We start from the raw sequence: 21,149 nt of genomic DNA, 5'->3' as shown, positions 1-21,149 counted from the left end.
TGCTCTGTATGTAAAAGAGTCTTGAGATAACGTTTGTTGTGATTTGGCGCTATACAAATAAAGACTGATTGATTGATCAGTAGATTTGCACCATGCACTGTGGAACGTGCACTGTGGAACGTGCACTGTGGAACGTGCACTGTGGTGGGTTTGAACCAGGCTCTTAGTGCTGATAACTGTTGTCAGCTCAACCTGATAACAACAAGTCTGAAGATATAAAGGGGGATTAAGGACTGCATTTATGATACAAGCATGTTGCCATGTACCATGAAATTATAGTGTAATAATTGAACATGGTCAATACTCGCAGCCTGGACATTAGAGTATGTATTAGTGTGCTTTTATAACAAAGGTCATTTTGTGTGAACCAAATGGTAAATGTACTTCTATTTCTCTTTTCTTTCTGACCACTCAAAGCTCTTTTACTCTACTCGTCACATTCATCCACTCACTGTAGTAAGGGACACTCAGTGTTAATCTCATTCACACACATTCACACACCGCTGAATAACAGAAGGAGCTATTTAGGGTTAAGTGTCTTGCTCAAGGACACTTCGGCATGTGTCCTTGACCTTGGGATCGAACCGCCAACCTTCTGATTTAGAAACAACAGACTCCAACTACATGAGTATCTACCATACCTCCCTGTAAAAGTAAGCAGAGCCCGTACACACTTGAACACATGCATGAGTCTCGTGATAATGCATCCTCCATATTCTCCCTGCTTCTTTTGCACCCTCTGTCTCTTTATAACATAACACAAACCATTGATCTCAGGTTTGGTTTTAGACTGGTTTTATTCTTACCTCTCAGGAGAGGTCATTTAATACTACTGCTGGATAATGATGTGTTCTTAATTGCTGTGCTGCTTTTTAAAAAATGGTTTGTAAAGCGCTATATAAATAAAGTTATTATTATTATTATTGATGAGCGGTCCTGATCTACTTTGTAACATTACCTAAATTATGAACAGCGACCCAACACCAAGACAGGGTAAGACTCAGTCTGACCCATAGACTGTATAAATAATGGACGTAGTATCCGTGACGTCACCCATCTGTTCCTGAGCGCTGTTTTGAAGCCAATAGACAGCGGCAGCCATATTGGAAATGCGAAACCAGGCAAAGGCTGTTTCCGAAATCGCCCACTATACTAGCAGTACGTACTGATATGTCCAAAATTCAGTATGTAGTAAGTAGCATGTGAACAAGAGCAAAATCTGCAGTATGCTAAAACTCCCCGGATGTCTGCTGATTCGGGAAAATATCTCAGTATGCATCGGACCAGTCTGCCTCGCGTACTGTTTCCCATAATGCACAGCGCTCGTTCTGCTTTTTCTTTTTCCTCATTTTTTGACGGGAGGAAATCCATTTTTGGGTGCTGTGAAAGTTATCAAATTACATATAAACCACTTCCTAACTTTTTAAATCAGAATCAGAATCAGAATCAGAATCAGCTTTATTCGCCAAGTATGCTTGAACACACAAGGAATTTGACTTCAGTAAACTGTGCTCTCTTTGTACAAGGCATAAGAATAAGAATAAGAATAAGAACTACAATAAAAAATAAAATAAAAATATAATAACAATAACATCAGCTATAAATACAAAGAAACAACAAATAGGCATGACTAATATGTACAGGCTAAAATAATATGATAAAGTGCAGTGGTGAGTTGCAGAGGTAGTTTTTACATTATAAAATAGAAGTTAAATAATACAAAAAATAGAAATATGGAATTCTGCTTTGAGAATTGTTGCATTGTGTATCTGAAAACCGGTGTAAAAAGTTCGGCAGAGGACTGTCCAATGTTAACAAGTTCTTCTCTGGTAAAAGAAACCAGAGAAGGGGAGCATAAAGATACAAGAAAAGAGAAAAACGCAACAAGTACGAGAGAGCGCAGTACCAGGGCGACCGTCCGTGGCGCCATCTTGGATATATCTATGATAAATCATAAATGGATGCTAAATAAGCTTTTTATTTATCGGCTTCGCCGTTGTTTACTTCCGCTTTCCGAAACCGGAAATCCAGCAAAGTCTGGCTCAGCATGCTGCATGACAGATCGGACAGAACAGTCATACTATATACTAAATTCAAACGCAGTATGTAGTAGGCAATACCTACTGCCTACTACATTAGTAAGTAGTATGTAGCAGGCCGTTTCGGAAACAGCCAAAGTGTCACTTAAAGGGGCGGAGTTTGATCCTCCTAGTTAACAGCTATGTGTTCCCGTCTGTCAGTCAAGTCAGTCATGTCCTTATTTGGGCAAAAACTCATAATCTTAACATCTTCTGAACCGTCACGAAATTAGCTATACGTAGACCCAAGCAGTTTTTTGAACCAGGCTGTAAACATGTTAATTTCTGCTGTAAAGATCATCTTCTTTGAATTTGTGTGTATGTGGTTTCTAGTGTTTCTGCAGCCAGCCTCAAGCGGATTCTCGATCAATTGCAGTTTTTAACACTTCCGCATGGGCTTCATATTTTCAGACTGGAGGTTGCCGCTTGCCCTTACCCCACCTTAGTCCACCATGAGCATTGCACCTCGCAGTATTTAGCTAGATATAGCGGAGAGGAAAAACTTCCTTTAACAGGCAGAAACCTCGAGCAGAACCAGACTCATGTTAGACAACCATCTGCCTCGACCGAGTTGGGTCTGGAAAGAGGGATAGAGGAGAATAAGAGAGAGGGAGCGGTGATAGGGATGAGACACACCACTGTCTGGAAATAGTGACAGAATAACTAAGGGATAAATCACACATCCCTGCAAAACCTGGCTTGAAAATATTTAGCACAAAAATGTTGTGAGGTCCGTTCACAGTCAGCTAACTGTCTCAGTGATTGGTGGCTTGCTGCAACATACAAACAAAACAAACACATGTTTGGACGCAACGTTTCCACCTGGGATGTGATGACCCCTTTTTCCAATACTGTGGTGTCTTTAATCAGAGGAATGTGCCCCCCTGTGACACATGCACAGAGTGACAACGTAACAATAATCCAATAACAGTAATGTAACAAGGTAATAAGCAGAGTAACTGGATTGTTCCCTGGAGCTGGGTCGAGGGGGCGGAGAGGAAATGATCATAATGTAGTTTCAGATCCCTCAGGATTGGTCGCATGAGAGCATCTGAGAGGGCAATCATCACAGGATACGGTTACACGTAGACAATGTTACACTACCCTCCAGGCATGTAGTTGACACATATGCCACTTTTCCTCTCTCTTCACACACACACGCTGTTTTGTGTTCAAGAGCTTCTTGAAAAACTGCACAACAAAGACATCGGAGCCCTTGCATATACTCTGATTGAATATCAACCACTGAAAAATAACTAGCCTGTATAACATCTGACTCTGATGTGTGATACAACATACAACATTAACACACCATTCCCTCTCTTCTTTTACTTTGCTATTGTTCAGTGTCAATCAATCAATCTTTATTTTTAAAGCGCCAAATCCCAACAAATGCCCAGCAGGTCTAGACCGTACTCTATGTTCTATTATTAACAAAGACCCAACATCAAGACAGGATAAGATCCAGTCCCATCTTACAGACAGGACTCAGTCTGATCTCATCTTAATCCACCATGAGCAGAGCACTTTGCAGCATTTAGCAAGTTACAGTGGCAAGGACAAACTTCCTTTAACAGGCAGAAACCTCCAGCAGGACCAGACTCATGTTAGACACACATCTGCTGAGACCGTGTTGGAGAGAGGGATAGAGGGAGATGAAGTGTAAGGAAGTCAAACCTTTCATCCATTCATTGATTGATTAACTCTCATGACTCAAGTCCAAGAGGACGGGGAAGGATGACTCTCAGATTTTCAATTCCACAAATGAGGAAATCAAATGTGTCCCAACATTTAAATACTTGGGTTTTCTCCTAGATGAAAATCTCTCTTTTCATCATCATATTGAGAGTTTAACTAAAACACTGAGGGTGAAGTTGGGTTTCTTTTACAGAAACAGATGCTGTTTGTCTTTTGCTGCTCACAAAAAGCTCATTTCATCAACCTTTGTATCTGTAATTGACTCTAGTGATGTTCTTTATATGCTTCCTCAACCTCTCTGAAAATGTTGGACTCGGTGTCCCATGATGCATTGCAGTCTGTTTCTGGTTTAGGATTCTGCACACATCACTGACTGTATCTTGTATGACAAGGTAGGCTTGTCATCCTTACAGAAGAATAGAGCATTGGTTTATCTTTCTCTATAAGGCCGTACTCCAGGAGCTGCCGTTGTATTGATGCTCTTTATTGACTCCTAAAGTCTTCAGTGGCTGAAATCTTCTCTTAGTCATTCCTCGGACTCACTCTATTTTTGGTAAAAGTGCTTTTAATGTCTTTGCTCCCTCTTCTTGGTCTGAGCTTCAAGCTCACCTAAAACTTGATTGTTTAATTCGATTTGAGGATTTTAAAACTAGGATGAAGGATCATCTGATCAGCTTGTGCTCATGTGTCAGAGCTTAACACTGATCATTTATAAATTGATGTAATAGTTACTTGTTACTATATGTTTTGTCTTGTTCTCTTTGTGAAACTTGTTATGCTGCTGTCTTGGCCAGAACTTCCTTGTAGAAGAGACTTTGTATATCAATGGGAATATTCCTGGTAAAATAAAGGTTCAATTAAAACAAATGTTTTCAAATCTGGGTTTGGGTCAGCTCCAATTCAGAAAGCTTTCAGAAAAAGGTTCAGTCTCAGACCCTCACATGTGCAGTTGGAGTATCTCTGCCCCTTAGAGTGAACACAAGTCCTTGTTCAGGGAGTGAAGTATTTATTGAATGGTATGCATTAGAGTAAATCATGACAGAATGTCATCAGCTCAAAACATACACATGTAGTGCCTTTGTTAATTGGAAATGTGAAATAGCATCAGAGGACACAGAATACATGATAAAGCAGGAAGTGAAATCTACTGTTTATGAGACATACACTACCAGTCAACAGTGTGGAAACACCTTTTCATTCAAGGGTTTGTATTTATTGTAATGATTGTAAACACTGTAGAGTAATACTGAAGACATCAAAACTATGAAAGAATATATATGGAATTATGTAATGAACCAAAAAATGTTAAACAAAGCAGAATGTGTTTTATATTTTAGATTCTGTAAAGTAGCCCCCTTTTTCCTTCATGACAGCTTTGCACACTCTTGGTATTCTCTCAGTCTGCTTCATGAAGTGGTCTCCTGGAATGGTTTCTAATGAACATGAGCCTTGTCAAGAGTTCATTTGTAGAATGACTTGCCTTCTTAATGTGTTTGAGACCATCAGTTGTGTTGTTCAGAGGTAGGGTTAGTACACAATGGATAGCCCTATTTGACTACTGTTGTAATCCAGATTATGGTAAAGCCAGATTATTTCATAGTTTGGATGTCTTCAGTATTAATCTACAATGTTGAAAATAATTAAAAGAAATAAAAAACATTGAATGTGAAGGTGTGTCCAAACTTCTGACTGGTAGTGTATATTATGATTAATCATAAGAAGCATACTAAATATGTCATGATAGTGAACCATAATTAGAAATATACAATGTGTGTTAAAGTACAATATACAAGAAAGCAAGAGTCTGCAGAGTGAAAGCCTTCTGTGTGAATACAACAGCTTTGGTCAAATGTTTCAAATGTTCCCCTACACATGAAAACAAACACACACTGGAGCATTAAGACAGCAGGGGAGCAAATACATCATCTTAGGAAGTATTGTGTGTTCACATGTTTAAATAAAGGCACTTATTACTGAAACAAAGGACACAGAAGAAGAAGAAGAACATCAAGCAGCTAGAAGGTAAAAAAGAACGGGTGTATCACAATGAGCAATAAATACAGCTTCAATAAAAACATCTTAGAATTAAAAGATACAGGTTGTTGTTGACCTTTGGTCTGCTGGACTGTGGAGCGGTCAGATTTATTAAGACAAAAAAAACATGTGACACTCAAACTAAATGTTTCCTCTGGGGTATAGAAGAAGGTAGATTTATGTTTGTGGAACACTTTCCAAAAAGGACGTCAGGTGATGCAAGCATTTAAAAAAAGAAAAGGAAACTGAAAGAATGTTTTGATAAGCGTTTCGATGTGTTCTTTCTTGCTGCACGTGGTCTTCAGTCGACGTTCCTGTACCTGGTGAAGAGGTTGTAGAGGACACGCAGCGTGGATTTAAGGTCACAGTTCACAATATCTAGAGAAAAGGAGAGATCAGAGTTATTCATAGACATGAATCCATCAAGACTTTTCATCGGCTCGAAACAACTACTGCAGACTGGACTGTGTGCCACATTTACAGCGTTCCTGCAGAGGTGTATTTCAGTCCAGAGCCCCTCAGGCCAAATACATACACTACCAGTCAGAAGTTTGGACACACCTTCTCATTCAATGTTTTTTATTTATTTTAATTATTTTCAACATTGTAGATTAATACTGAAGACATCCAAACTATGAAATAATCTGGTTTTACCATAATCTGGATTACAACAGTAGTCAAATAGGGCTATCCATTGTGTACTAACCCTACCTCTGAACAACACAACTGATGGTCTCAAACACATTAAGAAGGCAAGTCATTCTACAAATGAACTCTTGACAAGGCTCATGTTCATTAGAAACCATTCCAGGAGACCACTTCATGAAGCAGACTGAGAGAATACCAAGAGTGTGCAAAGCTGTCATGAAGGAAAAAGGGGGCTACTTTACAGAATCTAAAATATAAAACAGATTCTGCTTTGTTCAACACTTTTTGGTTCATTCAATAATTCCATATATGTTCTTTCATAGTGTTGATGTCTTCAGTATTAATCTACAGTGTTTACAATCATTACAATAAATACAAACCCTTGAATGAGAAGGTGTTTCCAAACCTTTGACTGGTAGTGTATAAAGGTTGCATCTGTCCTTGTTTTGTGTAAGATTTATATGAATAAGCAGGGTTTCCCATATGAAAGGACTAAGTTGTTCACATATGTTAATGAGGCACTTAAGTAAAGAACAGGTCTCCTACCCTCTGGTCGGGGCTTTGGTCTCTCCAGACCTCCATCTTGCATCAGCTCAAAAGAGAAGGACACGTTGTGGACCTGCAGAGAGGTTGACAGACTGTTAGGGTGGCATAATGAATGGTGTTTGGACAATACAGAACACACACACTAACACACACCTCCTAAGTTTGACACATATAGGCAGAGACAGCAGCTCCACAGTCAGCTCCTCACTGATAAGGGAACTCAGGCATCGGTTGCTAAATCCCACAATACACTCTGGATCGATTCAATCATGCTACCACAGCTTCCTGTGTCGGCAAACACAACGCAGCTCTGTTCTGTAAGACCATAAGCCTTCAGCAGCTGCACAAACACTCTGCTCCCTCATGAATCAACAGATACTTGTCAGCAGTGTCACTCGAAAACCTCCTAACTCCAAGAAAGTGATACTGTCACTGAAGCCAGATCCTCATGCCCACAATGATTCTGTTGAAACTTGTCCAATGGGACTAAATGTGGACAAACAAAGCAGTTAGGAATCCTTAGATTATCTTATATGTAGTATACTACAATGCAGCAGGAGGAGGGAGAAACACACATACCATAGAGTGGATTAGCTCTGTGGTTACATTTCATGTAAGAGGCGACAGCTCCCAGTTCAATTCTCACCCTGCTGCACCTCAACCCCCACTCTCTCTGATTCTATAAAGACATGATGAGCCCAAACAAACAAACAAGCAAAAAAACAAACATGCAAACAAGCAAACAAGCAAACAAGCAAACAAGCAAACATGTCACAGATGCACTATAATAGATTTTTCTGGGACTGACTAACGAGGTGCACGAGAGACGTTTCCTCAATGTATGATTCTGAACATGGAGCACAGATCTGGTTCAGGAGGACCTACATGGAATAATGTATATGTGTAGTAGGTCTGGGCGATAATTCGATAATGATAACTATCACATGATATTATTTTTCTCAATATCAATGGAACAAATTTTCGTTAAAAAAATGTATATATTTAAATGTGTAATGACACACCGTAACCACTGGAAAGGGAGGGGTGCCAGTGAGCCTTAGACCCTAGTTGCCACCCAAAATTAGACAGAAGAAGAAGACGGCATTGAACAGCCAATCATGTCGCAGGCTGAGAGGTAGGCGGGGCTTAAAGACGTTTGGAGCAGAATGTAAACACAGCTGAACCAAGCGACAGCAACACTGAAGAAAACGTACACATCTTACTTACTTGGCATCGAAATGATGCATTCAAGAAGCTCATTAGAAAACTAAATCCAGATACAAGCCAACAAACTAGTATTTTTAGTATTTTTATTTAGAATTTTTGGATTTATGTTAAGGTTTATATATTTATTGTCCTTACTGTCTTGTAGTTAAGTTCAAATTCCTTGTGTGTGGGAGCTCACTTTGCAATTAAGCTTTTTGAATCTTGAATCTTGAAACTTGAAGCTGTCTGGTTTCTTCATCTTTCACTCAGGAGCAAAAATCTGACTTTACATTTAAATGAAATAATGATTTGATTTTTATCATGATAATTATCGATATCGACTGATATGAAATATGTTCTCCTGATAACATCATTTTCAATATCGTCCAGCACTAAGGTGTAGTCCTTCAGCATGTGGATGGACTGATCAATGCTCTGTGTAGGAAACCAACAAAGACATCTCAACCCGTCTAAGCATCAAAAGAACTACAAGACAAGAGGAAACCAAGCAGAGGACTCAAAAGATGTTTTCTATTCTCTGCCCATTGTATCTGTGTGTGTGTGTGTGTGTGTGTGTGTGTGTGTGTGTGTGTGTGTGTGTGTGTGTGTGTGTGTGTGTGTGCTTCCTGCTGTGATGTGTTAAAAGCTTTGCCTACAAGGGCTTATTGTGTGAAAAGCGTGACCATAGCAATCTAATACATACAAGGAAAATGGAGGAGAATAAGAGTTAAGTAGACATCTAGCAGGAGATAGCAGGAGAGCTTTCTTGATGCCTCATACTACCCTTGGTGTAACATTGATAGGCTTCTCAGCTCACACACACACAAACACACACACACACACACACAAACACAAGAGCTGAGCCCCCAAGCCACTCCAGTCCTTCCCAGTGCAATAGGAGATTACAGATGCTGTGGGGCTGGTGCCTGTTCTTCCAGGCCAGGGGAGTCTGTGTGTGTGCACATTGTAGCACGGATGCCCATTCTGCTCGGCAGTCTGGCGAGGGCTGCTGGCCAAGGCCCAAACAAAAGGCTACTGTGGTGTCTCCACAGATTGCCTGTTCAGAATACCGTAGTACTACAGAGGCCACTGGAGAGCAGGGATGGCTCTGCCCTGAAAGGATGGCATTTATCAAGCTATTGAGAGGAGAGGCCCCGCTCTGAGTGCACGGTGCTCCTCACAAATGAAGTGTTGATTTAAGAGTGTTTCCTAAAGGTCGGGATCAAAGATGGGTGAGGACTCCCTTTCCCTGGATCTCAAAAGGAGAAGAATCATCAATAAGGTGAGGCTTACAACTATAGGACTGTGTTCCTGTCAAAAAGTCAACCAAAGCCACTGTTCAATAACAACATAAACAATACATGTTACTCATTAACCAGCAGTGAGGAAAAACACTACACAAACTACATAAGACTACAATATAAACACTGCGACACTCAGTCAGCCTGGAGCTACTTGCTCCGGCTCGGTCTCCAGCAGACAGGATCAGAAACAAAGAGGTAGAAAAGGATTACCTTTAATCCCAAAATGTGACATTATAGGAACAAACTGTAACCTTTGTGTACACACACATTAAGAACAACAGGCTATGATTACTACACTGTTCACTCCATGGTCACATGAACTACTTAAGACTATTAACCTGTCAATCACTGCTTTGTTCTGATTTCTCAAACGGCCTATATTTGGGACTATAATCTGGGAAGCCGTCTTGTTGTTTATGTCGTAGTGCCCTATTACCCCTCTAGAACACTACGCTCCCAACATGCAGGCCTGCTGGTCCTACCTAAAGTCTCTAAAAGTAGTGTGGGAGGTAGAACCTTCAGTTATCAGGCCCCTCTCCTTTGGAATCATCTACCAGTCAGGGTCCGGGAGGCAGACACCCTCTCTACTTTTAAGAGTAGGATTCAAACTTTCCTTTTTGATAAAGCTTATAGTTAGAGCTGGATCAGGCTTGGACCAGCTCTTAGTTATGCTGCTATAGGCTTAGACTCCTGGGGGAACTGGCGCACTGACACACTGGGATCCTATCTCACCCCCTTCCCCCCAACCCCCTCATCACTTACTTTAACTCTCCCTGTCTCATTAAAGTTACTAACCATAGACCTTTCTGGAGTCCCTGAGCTCCCTTGTCTCGTAGGTTCCTCTGAGCTGCCGTAGACGTCCTCCTGCTGTGGACGTTCCAGACTCCAGCTGATACGGACGTGCTGGACTCCAGCGGCTACTACTACTCGTCTCATCACTATCACCTCTCTCTCTTATTCTCCTCTATCCCTCTTTCCAGACCCAACTCGGTCGAGGCAGATGTCTGTCTAACATGAGTCTGGTTCTGCTCGAGGTTTCTGCCTGTTAAAGGAAGTTTGTCCTCTCCGCTGTAACTAGCTAAATACTGTGAGGTGCAATGCTCATGGTGGACTAAGGTAGGGTCAGAGTCTTACCCTATCTTAGTGTTCACATATCACCTAGTTATTGCTGAAAACAAAGCTGCATTTTGTTTCTACCCCTGATTCACTTTGTATGTTTGAGGAACTTAAAATACCAAATCAAATGTTGAACATGGCTGATTCATAATCCATGAGTGTGTGACGAGTTGATAAAAATGATGAGTGCATCTGTTCCATCCTCTGTGAGGGCTCAGCTCATGATGTAAGGAGGTAAAGAAGTCACACTTTACCTTCTGGTCAAAATTCTCAGGTGTGAGGAAAAAGTTGTAGAGTGGTACAAAGTATCCCTCCAGCAGCCCCATCAGCAGGACCAGGTAAACACCATCTGCGAACTGAGGGGAACAGAATCCCAGGTTATTGAACAGATGATAACAAGTTGAGCTGATTTGTAAACAATGACATCATCTCTGCTGTGCTGGTACAAGCAGCAGGTTTGAAATGATGTGTAAATACTCAAATATTTTCATGTCGGGCTGTCAAAGTTAAAGGTGACATATCACGCTTTTTTCATCAATATATATTGGTCTAAGAGGTCCCCAAAACATGTCTTTAAAGTTTATGCTCAAAAAAACACTTTGAAATCAGATTTTGGCATGCCTGAAAAACCCTCTTCTTCAGTCCTCCTCAGAACACTCTGTTTTCTCTCTGACCACGCCCCCTCAGGAAGTGGATGTGGCCTCGGCTCTCCAGCACGTTGATCTAATGTTTACATGTTGGCTGAATATACACGGCTGCTCAGAGATCGCGTTACTTCAACCCTCTGAATCTGATCCTGACGGAGAGGCGCCTGCAGCAGGACCTTTCTGAAGGATTGGTCATAGATTTAGTGTTTCTTGTTGTTTTATTTATCAGTATGTAGACGTGTGTCTTGGTACACAGCTACGAACATGTAGCGATGTGGCTATGCTAACTAGCGCTAGCACTTATCCATGATAAATAAAAATCATCCACTAGATCTTCAAATCTGCAGACGTGGGGAGTAAAACCGACCTCTGCCAGAAAGGCAGCAGGACCTTTCTGAAGGATTGGTCACAGATTTAGTGTTTCTTGTTGTTTTATTTGTCAGTATGTCGACGTGTGTCTCGGTACACAGCTACAGCTATGAACATATAGCTATGTGGCTATGCTAATTAGCGCTAGCACTTATCCATGACAAATAAAAATCATCCACTAGATCTTCAAATCTGCAGACGTGGGGAGTAAAACCGACCTTTGTGTTTATTAAGACAGCCTACAACTAGCATGCCTCCCTCCTAAGCTCCTTGTTAGCAAACATTTGTGCAGGTAATGAAAAACGGAGGAGGGGTTCAGTATTATTTTATACAGTCTATGGGCTGAACAAGCTCCGAGCTCTGACTCCGTGACAGACCGGATATTGTTGTTACGTAACAAAAACACTGAAGTCTGAAACGGCTGGTTTCACACACATTTACAGAAAGGTGGAGAAATCAGAACAGGGGCAGAATGGATTTTTATCATTCTCGGGGGGTTTGTAGACATGCCAGGGAAACATATTTCAGGTAGAGAACCATTAAAAAGTCAATTTTGCATGATATGTCACCTTTAATGTGATAGTGCATTGATGCAAATTCCCTCTCACACCATTAACTTCATTAACCCTTGATTAACCTTTGCATGTTCTGTTAATACGGCCATCCTGTGGAAATCAGGGAGCGATGCAGTGGTAACGTTGTGGATTGCAGCAGGAACTAATGTCCCTGTCACACCTTGACGATTTAGCCAGCGTTTTCTTGACGTATCAAAAAGCCTCTAAAACACTGACATACACTGATGTTTTTTTTAGTTTTAGGCGTATACATATCATATTCATATCTTCTGCCCAACTATAGTCCACTTGTTCAAAGTGTGCAGCAGTGTAATAACACAGACAAAGTGTATAAAAGGCTGCAGCTCGTTAATGAGGATGTATACGTGTTGAAATGAGATGCTCTTCATTGGTGATTCAAAAAGGTGTGTGTTATTAAAAACTCTGCAGTCTCTCTTTGTAAGAACATGATGAGCCGTGGAGAGTGTCAGAGGAGTGAAACCAGCAGGAACACAGCCTCTGCTCTTTACAACAAGTTACACTTATTGACTGCAGTGCTTTCAGAAACATCACATTTTGAACTTCATTGAATTTAACAACAGCAGCTTTATCATTGAACACCAGCAGACTCTGACATGCTGGCTTCAGCTTCTGTTTCAGAGGCTCTGCTGTTTGACACTGAGTGAGGGCTCCAAGGCTTCTAACTCACACACACGCAGACACACAGCTCTACATGTGTGAATGTATGTCAACCATCGCAGAACGCACCTACAACTTATGACAGTCGTATGCCGGACGTATGATCCACACGCTGCATACTTACTCGCCGTACTATGACGTATACTAGCGTGCTTCAGCGGGCTCTTAACTTATACAAAACTTACCTAGAACTTATGAGACGCACGCCAGCGTACTCGCGAATTTTATATACGCCGGCATACGCTGGCTAAATCGTCAAGTTGTGACAGGGCCATAAACCTCCTTGATAAGAGATGCATAAAGGAAGCGTTCCTTTGAATCAGAAGTTCAGCTTTAAGATCAAAGTTACTTTCATTTACTGTGAATGTGTGCTGAGTGACCACCTAATATAAAGTAAAGTCTAAAGTAACATCGGCTGGCTGAGCACACGGCTGATCCAGAGAGCAATCCTCCCCTGGTTAAAGGCTGATTTATACTTCTGCGTCGAATCGACGGCGTAGCCTACGCCGTAGGTCCGCGTAGCTCCCGTACCTACGCAGAGGCCTCATACGTAGCTGACGTGCACCTCCTCCAAAATGTAACTACGCGTAGAGCCGACGCGGACCGCAAGCTCTGTGATTGGTCCGCTCGACGGCTTTGTCTTTCCCGCATTCACAGCACTTCCGGGATCCCGGACATCGGCCACACATCGGCCGTGTATTTCATCTCCTCCTCTCTATTCTTCATGTAATCATGTCTGTATGATAAACAGCAACATGTATCAGCTGTAGATTAACATAACACGCTCTGAATCTCTGTGGAAAAGGAAACAGAGATCGTAGCAGGACCGGAAGTAGGAGACCGGCTATCAGAGAGACCACACTGCCCTCAGGTGTTTCGGCGGAGAATTGCTGCGCGACACGGACACATCGACGTACAAGTGTGGGGCTCATGTCCGCGTCAGCCCCTGCTGCGTAGGGGCGACGCAGAAGTATAAATCAGCCTTAAGTGCCGGCCAGACACCTGGACAACTGTACATGCAACAAACTTTCAACAAGTGGCTACAGCTTGCAGGTGAAGGATGAAGGTGTGCTTGAAATAATTTGTATCACATCCAATCATAGACTGTATAAGTATGGACGTAGTATCCGTGACGTCATCCATCTGTTGCTGAAGGTCTGTTTGAGGCAAATCGTCTGCGGGAGCCATATTGCTGCTGTTGAGCGAGTGTGAGGTAAAGAGGCGGAGTTTGAGCCTCCTAGCCAGCAGCTATAGTGTTCCCGCCTGTCAATCAAGTCAGCTGTGCCTCTCATTGGAAGACTTGTAATCTCAATATCTTTGAAATTGCAGTGTTTTAGAAAAAAAATCACCACCCTCTCAGTGTGTGCCGATCGAGAAATGAGCTATCCAGACTCCACTTGTCTTTTGAACCAGACTGTAAACATGTTTATTTCTGCTGTAAAGATCGTCTTTGAATGGATGTGTATGTGGTTTCTGGTGTTTCTGCAGCCAGCATCTAGTGGACGCTCCATGAACTGCAGTTTAACACTTCCGCACGGGCTTCAGATTTTAAGGCCGAAGGTTGCCGCTTGGTCAAGATACAGGTTGGAATTTCTTTGTATTGTTCATATGGATTTGATGTTATTCTGCAATTCATGTTGATTCTAAAATGTAATTGTTTGACAGCCTGAGTATTAAACTGTAAGAGGAAAAGCTCTGTGATAAAAAGCACATGTGTAGGCGTGTGATGTACCTGTGTGTCCAACTCCGACACCTCAAGGTTGAGCTTGTTCAGGTGCTTGTTCACAAAGGTGATTAAAGTCTATGGAAACAAAGAAAGAAAGCCTGTGAGGAGAAGTGGACAATGACTCACATAAGAGACACACACACACACACACACACACACACACACACACACACACACACACACACACACACAGGACTTGGTAGCAATGTGACCTCATTATGTTTAGCAATACACAACGTGAAGATATTTAGAGTTCACTTTGTAAAAATGAAATACATGTATCCTCACAGACAAGGCACACAACTACCTCTATCAATGGATGAAGATTTCTCAGTCATACAATAAACTTGAAGAGAATTTAGGAAACGTCAGCTAATGTCAAGGTAGGATGGGATTGATGAGGGCCTGGTTAAGCTCAGTCAGTAGAGCTGGCTGTTGATTTTGTGCCTTGACCCTTTGTTCCATGTTCAACCTCCTGTTATGTCCTCACATTTCCTGTCTCTTCCTGTTATCAAAGCCCAAACACAAAGCTCTAAAAGGGTCAGATTAAAACTCCAGAATAAAAGCCAATACCTTGGAGAACCTTGGGTTTGCTTTGTTTTTGGTCAAACTATTCAAAGGGAATTTTGGCATTGAGATTGTCGTGTTTGTGTCTTGTACAGACTCATCACTATAACAGAAAATCAGGCTGACTACTCAACTGCCCAAAAGAGAAAAAAGAAAAGACTCAGCCTGGACCCTGAGACACCACACTGTGTGTGGATCACATTTCTGGTTGTAAACAGAGGTTATTTGCAGAGTCTTTGTACCTTTTTGACTACGTTCAGTTTGTCCGGAGCGTGGTCAAACAGGGTGTCAAAAGCATCGCGTTCTGTGGACAATAGATGAGACACATTTTATACAACAAAAAGGGAGGTAGTTATGGCTGAACATTCCTGAGAATACATTATACCATGCACATTATTCTCTTCTGTATGAATACATACCATGTCTGCCAGAGAAGGCCCTGCAAGAAAGACACAGAATGAAATGAGGAGAGAAATATGTGAAATCAGAAAATTTGGTTGCAACAACACAGACAGAGTAGAAAGTAGTAATACAAGACAAAGGGTAAAAAAAACAAAGAGTACAAATAAATACAATAAAAATAAACTAATATTTAATATAAATAGATTTACATTTAAATATAGTATGATATAATTAACTATAGTATAATATGGTATAATATAATGTAGTGCAATATAATATAATATAATATTATAATATAATAAAATATAAAACAATACAACATATAGTATAATATAATGTAACATAACATAACTTAATGTATATAATATAGCATAATATTATATAATATGATATAGAATAATATAATATAACTTAATGTAGTGTAATATAATATAGCATAATATAATATAATGATATAGAATTATATAATATAATTTAATGTAATGTAATATAATACAGTATAGTATTATATAGTATAGTATAATATAATATAGTAAAATACAATACAATACAATATTATATAATATAATACTTCATTATATCATATAGCATTATATAATATAATAAAATATTATATATAATATTATATTATATTATATATATAGCATAATACACCTTAATAAAATATAATATAATATTGTATTATACTATATAGCATAATATAACTTAATATAATATAACATAACATAACATAATATAATATAACATAACATAATATAATATAATATAATATAATATAACATAACATAACATAATATAATATAATATAATATAATATAACATAACATAATATAATATAATATAATATAATATAACATAACATAACATAATATAATATAATATAATATAATATAATATAATATAATATAATATAATATAATATAACATAATATAATATAACATAACATAATATAATATAATATAATATAATATAATATAATATAATATAATATAATATAATATAATATTTCAGTGCAGAGAGAGTGATGAGAGTCTGAGTGTGTCAGACAGTGCAGGGATCAAGAGAAATCAAGAGGTTCCAGTTCAACCACAGAGGAATGTAAAGAATGGAGGGATAATGTTGCAGAAATGAAAATACAATGATGTCGTTTAGGTATCATAATTTGATTAACAATAACACAGGCATACCGCGGGTATTCAACTAACAAGGGTATCACCACAGGGATGTTCACAATGACCGCTTACTAAAACAATGCAACAATCTCCACAGCAGAACCAAACTGTTGGGTATTGATACAATGAATGAACATGTGCCTGTCTGTACACGCAGCTTTCTATGGGAATGGATGGCCTCTCTAGTCCTTTATGACAATGTTAGCAGTTTGGAGGATGTTGTTGTTGGAAAGGGTCAGGTGGTTTTGGAGGACAGGGAACACTGCAGTGTGAGAGTCCCCTGAGGAACACATATCGCAGTGGGCAGGCCAGCAAGAAATGGCAGGCACACACACACACACACACACGTACACACGTACACACACACACATACATACACAAAGGACTCTCACACATGTTCACGGTGTAATCTGTGATGGCAAAGGAAGGCAAGTCTGGGCAGTGTTCCTGGTTGTGGGGTAATAACCGTATTTCCACTGTGATCATGTGGGTGTGTGTGAGCATGAGAGTGTGTGTGTGTGTGTGTGTGTGTGTGTGTATGTGTGTGTGTGTGTGTGTGTGTGTGTGTGTGTGTTTTATTAACAGTGTATCCATCTACCATGTCTAAATGTTGTGTGTGTGCCTGTTGGCCTGGTGTTATCTCCCTCTCTGCTGCTGTCAGGCTCTGAGACAGCCTCCCAGGTAGAGAAGTGTGTGTGTGTGTGTGTGTGTGTGTGTGTGTGTGTGTGTGTGTGCGTGTGTGTGTGTGTGTGTGTGATTGTTTAACATTGTCTAATTCTTCTGAGGGTGCCATCACATATCCTCATACAAAGCTTTTCTTTTATTCAGTTTATTCCTATAACTCAGTGAGAGCACAATGTGCTGCAGATCTGTGATAGAGGAAGAGATGATGTTCAAGGTTTTTTGTTATGAGTGCTTTCATGGTTGTTAATTCTATTGACTTGTGATGTGATGTGATTGATGTGATGTGATGTGATGTGGTGTGATGTGATGTTGATGTGTAATTTGAGTGCTGATTTGAGTCAGTGTCTGTTGGATCTTATGAAAAGTGTGGATCTCCTGGAGGAGTAATGGGTGTATTTCAACAGTATTAGATGTTTTAGATGTTTCCCAAAGTGATGTATAAAGAAAGAGTACAGTTTTGTAATTGGGGACTTGTTAGTGAGAACACCTAAAGTAAGTAAAGTCCACCTAGCTGATATTCATTTCTCAGAGCACAATGCTTTTGTAGGCTTCCACTGGTCCCTGAAATCTGAGCACAGCTTTTTAGCGGTTATAAGGATGTTTTTTATTTAGGTCATATATGGACATGAATAAAGCAAATTTGACTCTTTATAACTACCTTTTTGTTGTCACCATTAAGGCGTTTCTCGACTGGAGGAACTTTACCCCTGAACTACGTGCGTTTCGATCGGTGGACCCAGGGTCTAGATTTAGTTCAGGGGTAGATAATCTCCCCCCTAAAAAGCCCCTGCTAGTGGGGTAGTACTTTTCAAAGGTCCCGTGTCTGATTGGTTGATTAACTGCAGTGTTTTAATTCCATCCGCCGTCCACAATAACATCACACACATCTGTGATTCACTTGATTTCTCTTTCTTTCATTAGTTTTTATTAGGGCCCGAGCACCGCTGGTGGCGAAGGCCCTATTGTAACCCTAAGGATTGTTCTTTCTTCAGCCACTTAAAAAGCATTTTCGGACCCCTGAACGTGAATGAAAGTGCGGATATTTTTGCACACTCATCGGGTCAGGTGAAAATTGCAAGTTATTATAGGTCTCGCAAAAAAATTCTCAGTAGCGCCCCTAGAGGTAAAAAAACCCCCCTATGCATAGAGTTTTTTTAGCTACATGCATGAAAAGTTCTACGCATATTCATGGCATCAGGACGCACAATAAAGTCTCTTGCACCCATATCCGAAACTCAACAGGAAGAGCGCCACCTAGCTTTGAACATGAAAAATGAGGCCAAAATGAGTCCAAGCAAGGGTGCATACTTTTGCTAATTTCTCCTAGAGATTTTCTCCGATTCAGTCAATACTAGGCACATTCTATAGTAAACCCATTGACGATTAATACAAAGTAAAGGCATTCCGTTCAGACGAAAATTGTGGGCGTGTCAGACATTGGGGCGGGGCATCAAAAAAAAGGTGGAAATGGAAAATTGATTTTTGTGACTTTAAAATGCACGTAATGTCACCTCATCCAGCACACTCATCAGGCCTTGGGAAAATTGGGACATTTTATGGGTTTCGCAAAAAAAAGTTGAAAAAAAAATGTGCTCACTAGCGCCCCCCTACAGTTTTCAAAAACCCTCCCCATAGGGGTTATTTTGAGCTACATGCTTGAAAATCAATATGCATATTCATGGCATCAGGACGCCTCTTGCACCCATATCCCAAACTCAACAGGAAGAGCGCCACCTAGCTTTGAACATGAAAAATGGTGTCCAAATAAGGGTGCATACTTTCGTTATCTTCTCCGAGGGCTTTTCTCCCATTCAGTCCAAACCAAGGGCAACCTATAGTAGACACCTTGACGATTAAAAACTGTTCAAAGAATTCCGTTCAGACTAAAATTAGGGGCGTGGCACACTGTCAAGTTTGGAGGTTTTCTTGGCAATCTGCCAAAAACTTGGAACATTTGCACCACTTAAGGCTGCATATGCTCTCAGATCTTGCTTTCACATCGTGTGGTGGCAAATATCAGGCGGCGGTTTACATGTGGCGGTGGCTCGCGTAGGCGGCGGCCGCAGGTGTGCGAGGGCCCTTTCATCGCCGCTTGTGGCTTTAATTTGTTCTATCTTTTTTGTATGTGTGTGTACTTTTCAAAAGAAGGAGCTGTGATTCTCTTGATTTAGCAGCTTGTAACAGTAGTCAGCTGAGTCTCTTCATGCTAACAGGCTAACTGTTGTGTTGCTCATAATGATACCTGCCTGTCCGTCTGTGATCTTAACCTGCATGTTTCCCCATTTATACTGCTTTCATCTAAACTGACACACAGCTCCAGGCTCAACTCAACATGTTCTCAAATCAGCTTCAAATCCAAAGAGACGTATTGAGGAAGCAACATAACAGTTAGCAGGAGAGTTCTTTTTGCCCAGACAGTGATATAAGTCAAACATGCTACCAATGCACTGTTACATGAACCATGAGTGGTATAACTGAGAGTACATACTCTGTGTTTCCAGTGATTTCCTCTTGGATTTGTCTGGACTGAAGGATGCCCTCTCTTTTCTGAAAGACAGAGAAGACAATATGTGAACTTTTGATGTTTGATTTTAAAGGTGACATATCATGCAAAATTGACTTTTTAATGGTTCTCTACCTGAAATATGTTTCCCTGGCATGTCTACAAACCCCCCCAAGAATGAAAAAAATCCATTCTGCCCCTGTTCTGATTTCTCCACCTTTCTGTAAATGTGTGTGAAACGAGCCGTTTCAGACTTCAGTGTTTTTGTTACGTCACAACAATATCCGGTCTGTCACGGAGTCAGAGCTCGGAGCTTGTTCAGCTCATAGACTGTATAAAATAATACTGAATCCCCCCTCCGTTTTTCATTACCTGCACAAATGTGTGCTAACAAGGAGCTTAGGAGGGAGGCATGCTAGTTGTAGGCTGTCTTAATAAACACAAAGGTCGGTTTTACTCCCCACGTCTGCAGATTTGAAGATATAGTGGATGATTTTTATTTATCATGGATAAGTGCTAGCGCTAGTTAGCATAGCTACATAGCTACAAGTCGTAGCTGTAGCTGTGTACCAAGACACACGTCTACATACTGACAAATAAAACAACAAGAAACACTAAATCTGTGACCAATCCTTCAGAAAAGTTCCCGCTGCCTTTCTGACAGAGGTCGGTTTTACTCCCCACGTCTGCAGATTTGAAGATCTAGTGGATGATTTTTATTTGTCATGGATAAGTGCTAGCGCTAGTTAGCATAGCCACATAGCTACATGTTCATAGCTGTAGCTGTAGCTGTGTACCAAGACACACGTCTACATACTGACAAATAAAACAACAAGAAACACTAAATCTGTGACCAATCCTTCAGAAAGGTCCTGCTGCAGACGCCTCTCCATCAGGATCAGATTCTGGATCAGATTCAGAGGGTTGAAGTAACGCTATCTATGAGCAGCCGTGTATATTCAGCCAACATGTAAACATTAGATCAACGTGCTGGACAGCCGATGCACATCCACTTCCTGAGGGGGCGTGGTCAGAGAGAAAACAGACTGTTCTGAGGACTGCTGAAGAAGAGGGTTTTTCAGGCAGACCAAAATCTGATTTCAAAGTGTTTTTTTGAGCATAAACTTTAAAGACATGTTTTGGGGACCTCTTAGACCAATATATATTGATGAAAAAAGTGTGATATGTCACCTTT

The 21,149-nt window shown here is 40.5% G+C and overlaps 1 protein-coding gene across 1 annotated transcript in view; it reads right to left on the bottom strand.

Annotated features, from left to right (window-relative positions):
- Positions 1-4,765: 4,765 nt before the first annotated feature.
- parvaa (parvin, alpha a) overlaps positions 4,766-21,149 on the bottom strand; it is a 43,015-nt gene continuing 26,631 nt past the window's right edge. Inside the window, exons 7-13 of the mRNA XM_034685347.1 lie at positions 19,940-19,998; positions 15,612-15,631; positions 15,435-15,496; positions 14,632-14,700; positions 10,885-10,986; positions 7,005-7,077; positions 4,766-6,188 (exon numbers count right to left, since the gene is read on the bottom strand). Coding sequence (XP_034541238.1) covers positions 6,112-6,188; positions 7,005-7,077; positions 10,885-10,986; positions 14,632-14,700; positions 15,435-15,496; positions 15,612-15,631; positions 19,940-19,998 — 462 coding nt within the window. The 3' untranslated portion in view covers positions 4,766-6,111. The remainder of the gene's footprint in view (positions 6,189-7,004; positions 7,078-10,884; positions 10,987-14,631; positions 14,701-15,434; positions 15,497-15,611; positions 15,632-19,939; positions 19,999-21,149) is intronic.

This window comes from Notolabrus celidotus, chromosome 6 (assembly GCF_009762535.1).
Source record: "Notolabrus celidotus isolate fNotCel1 chromosome 6, fNotCel1.pri, whole genome shotgun sequence".
Lineage (NCBI taxonomy): Eukaryota > Metazoa > Chordata > Actinopteri > Labriformes > Labridae > Notolabrus > Notolabrus celidotus.
Note: the sequence above shows the minus strand (reverse complement) of the source record. Positions and strands in the feature narration are given on the sequence as shown.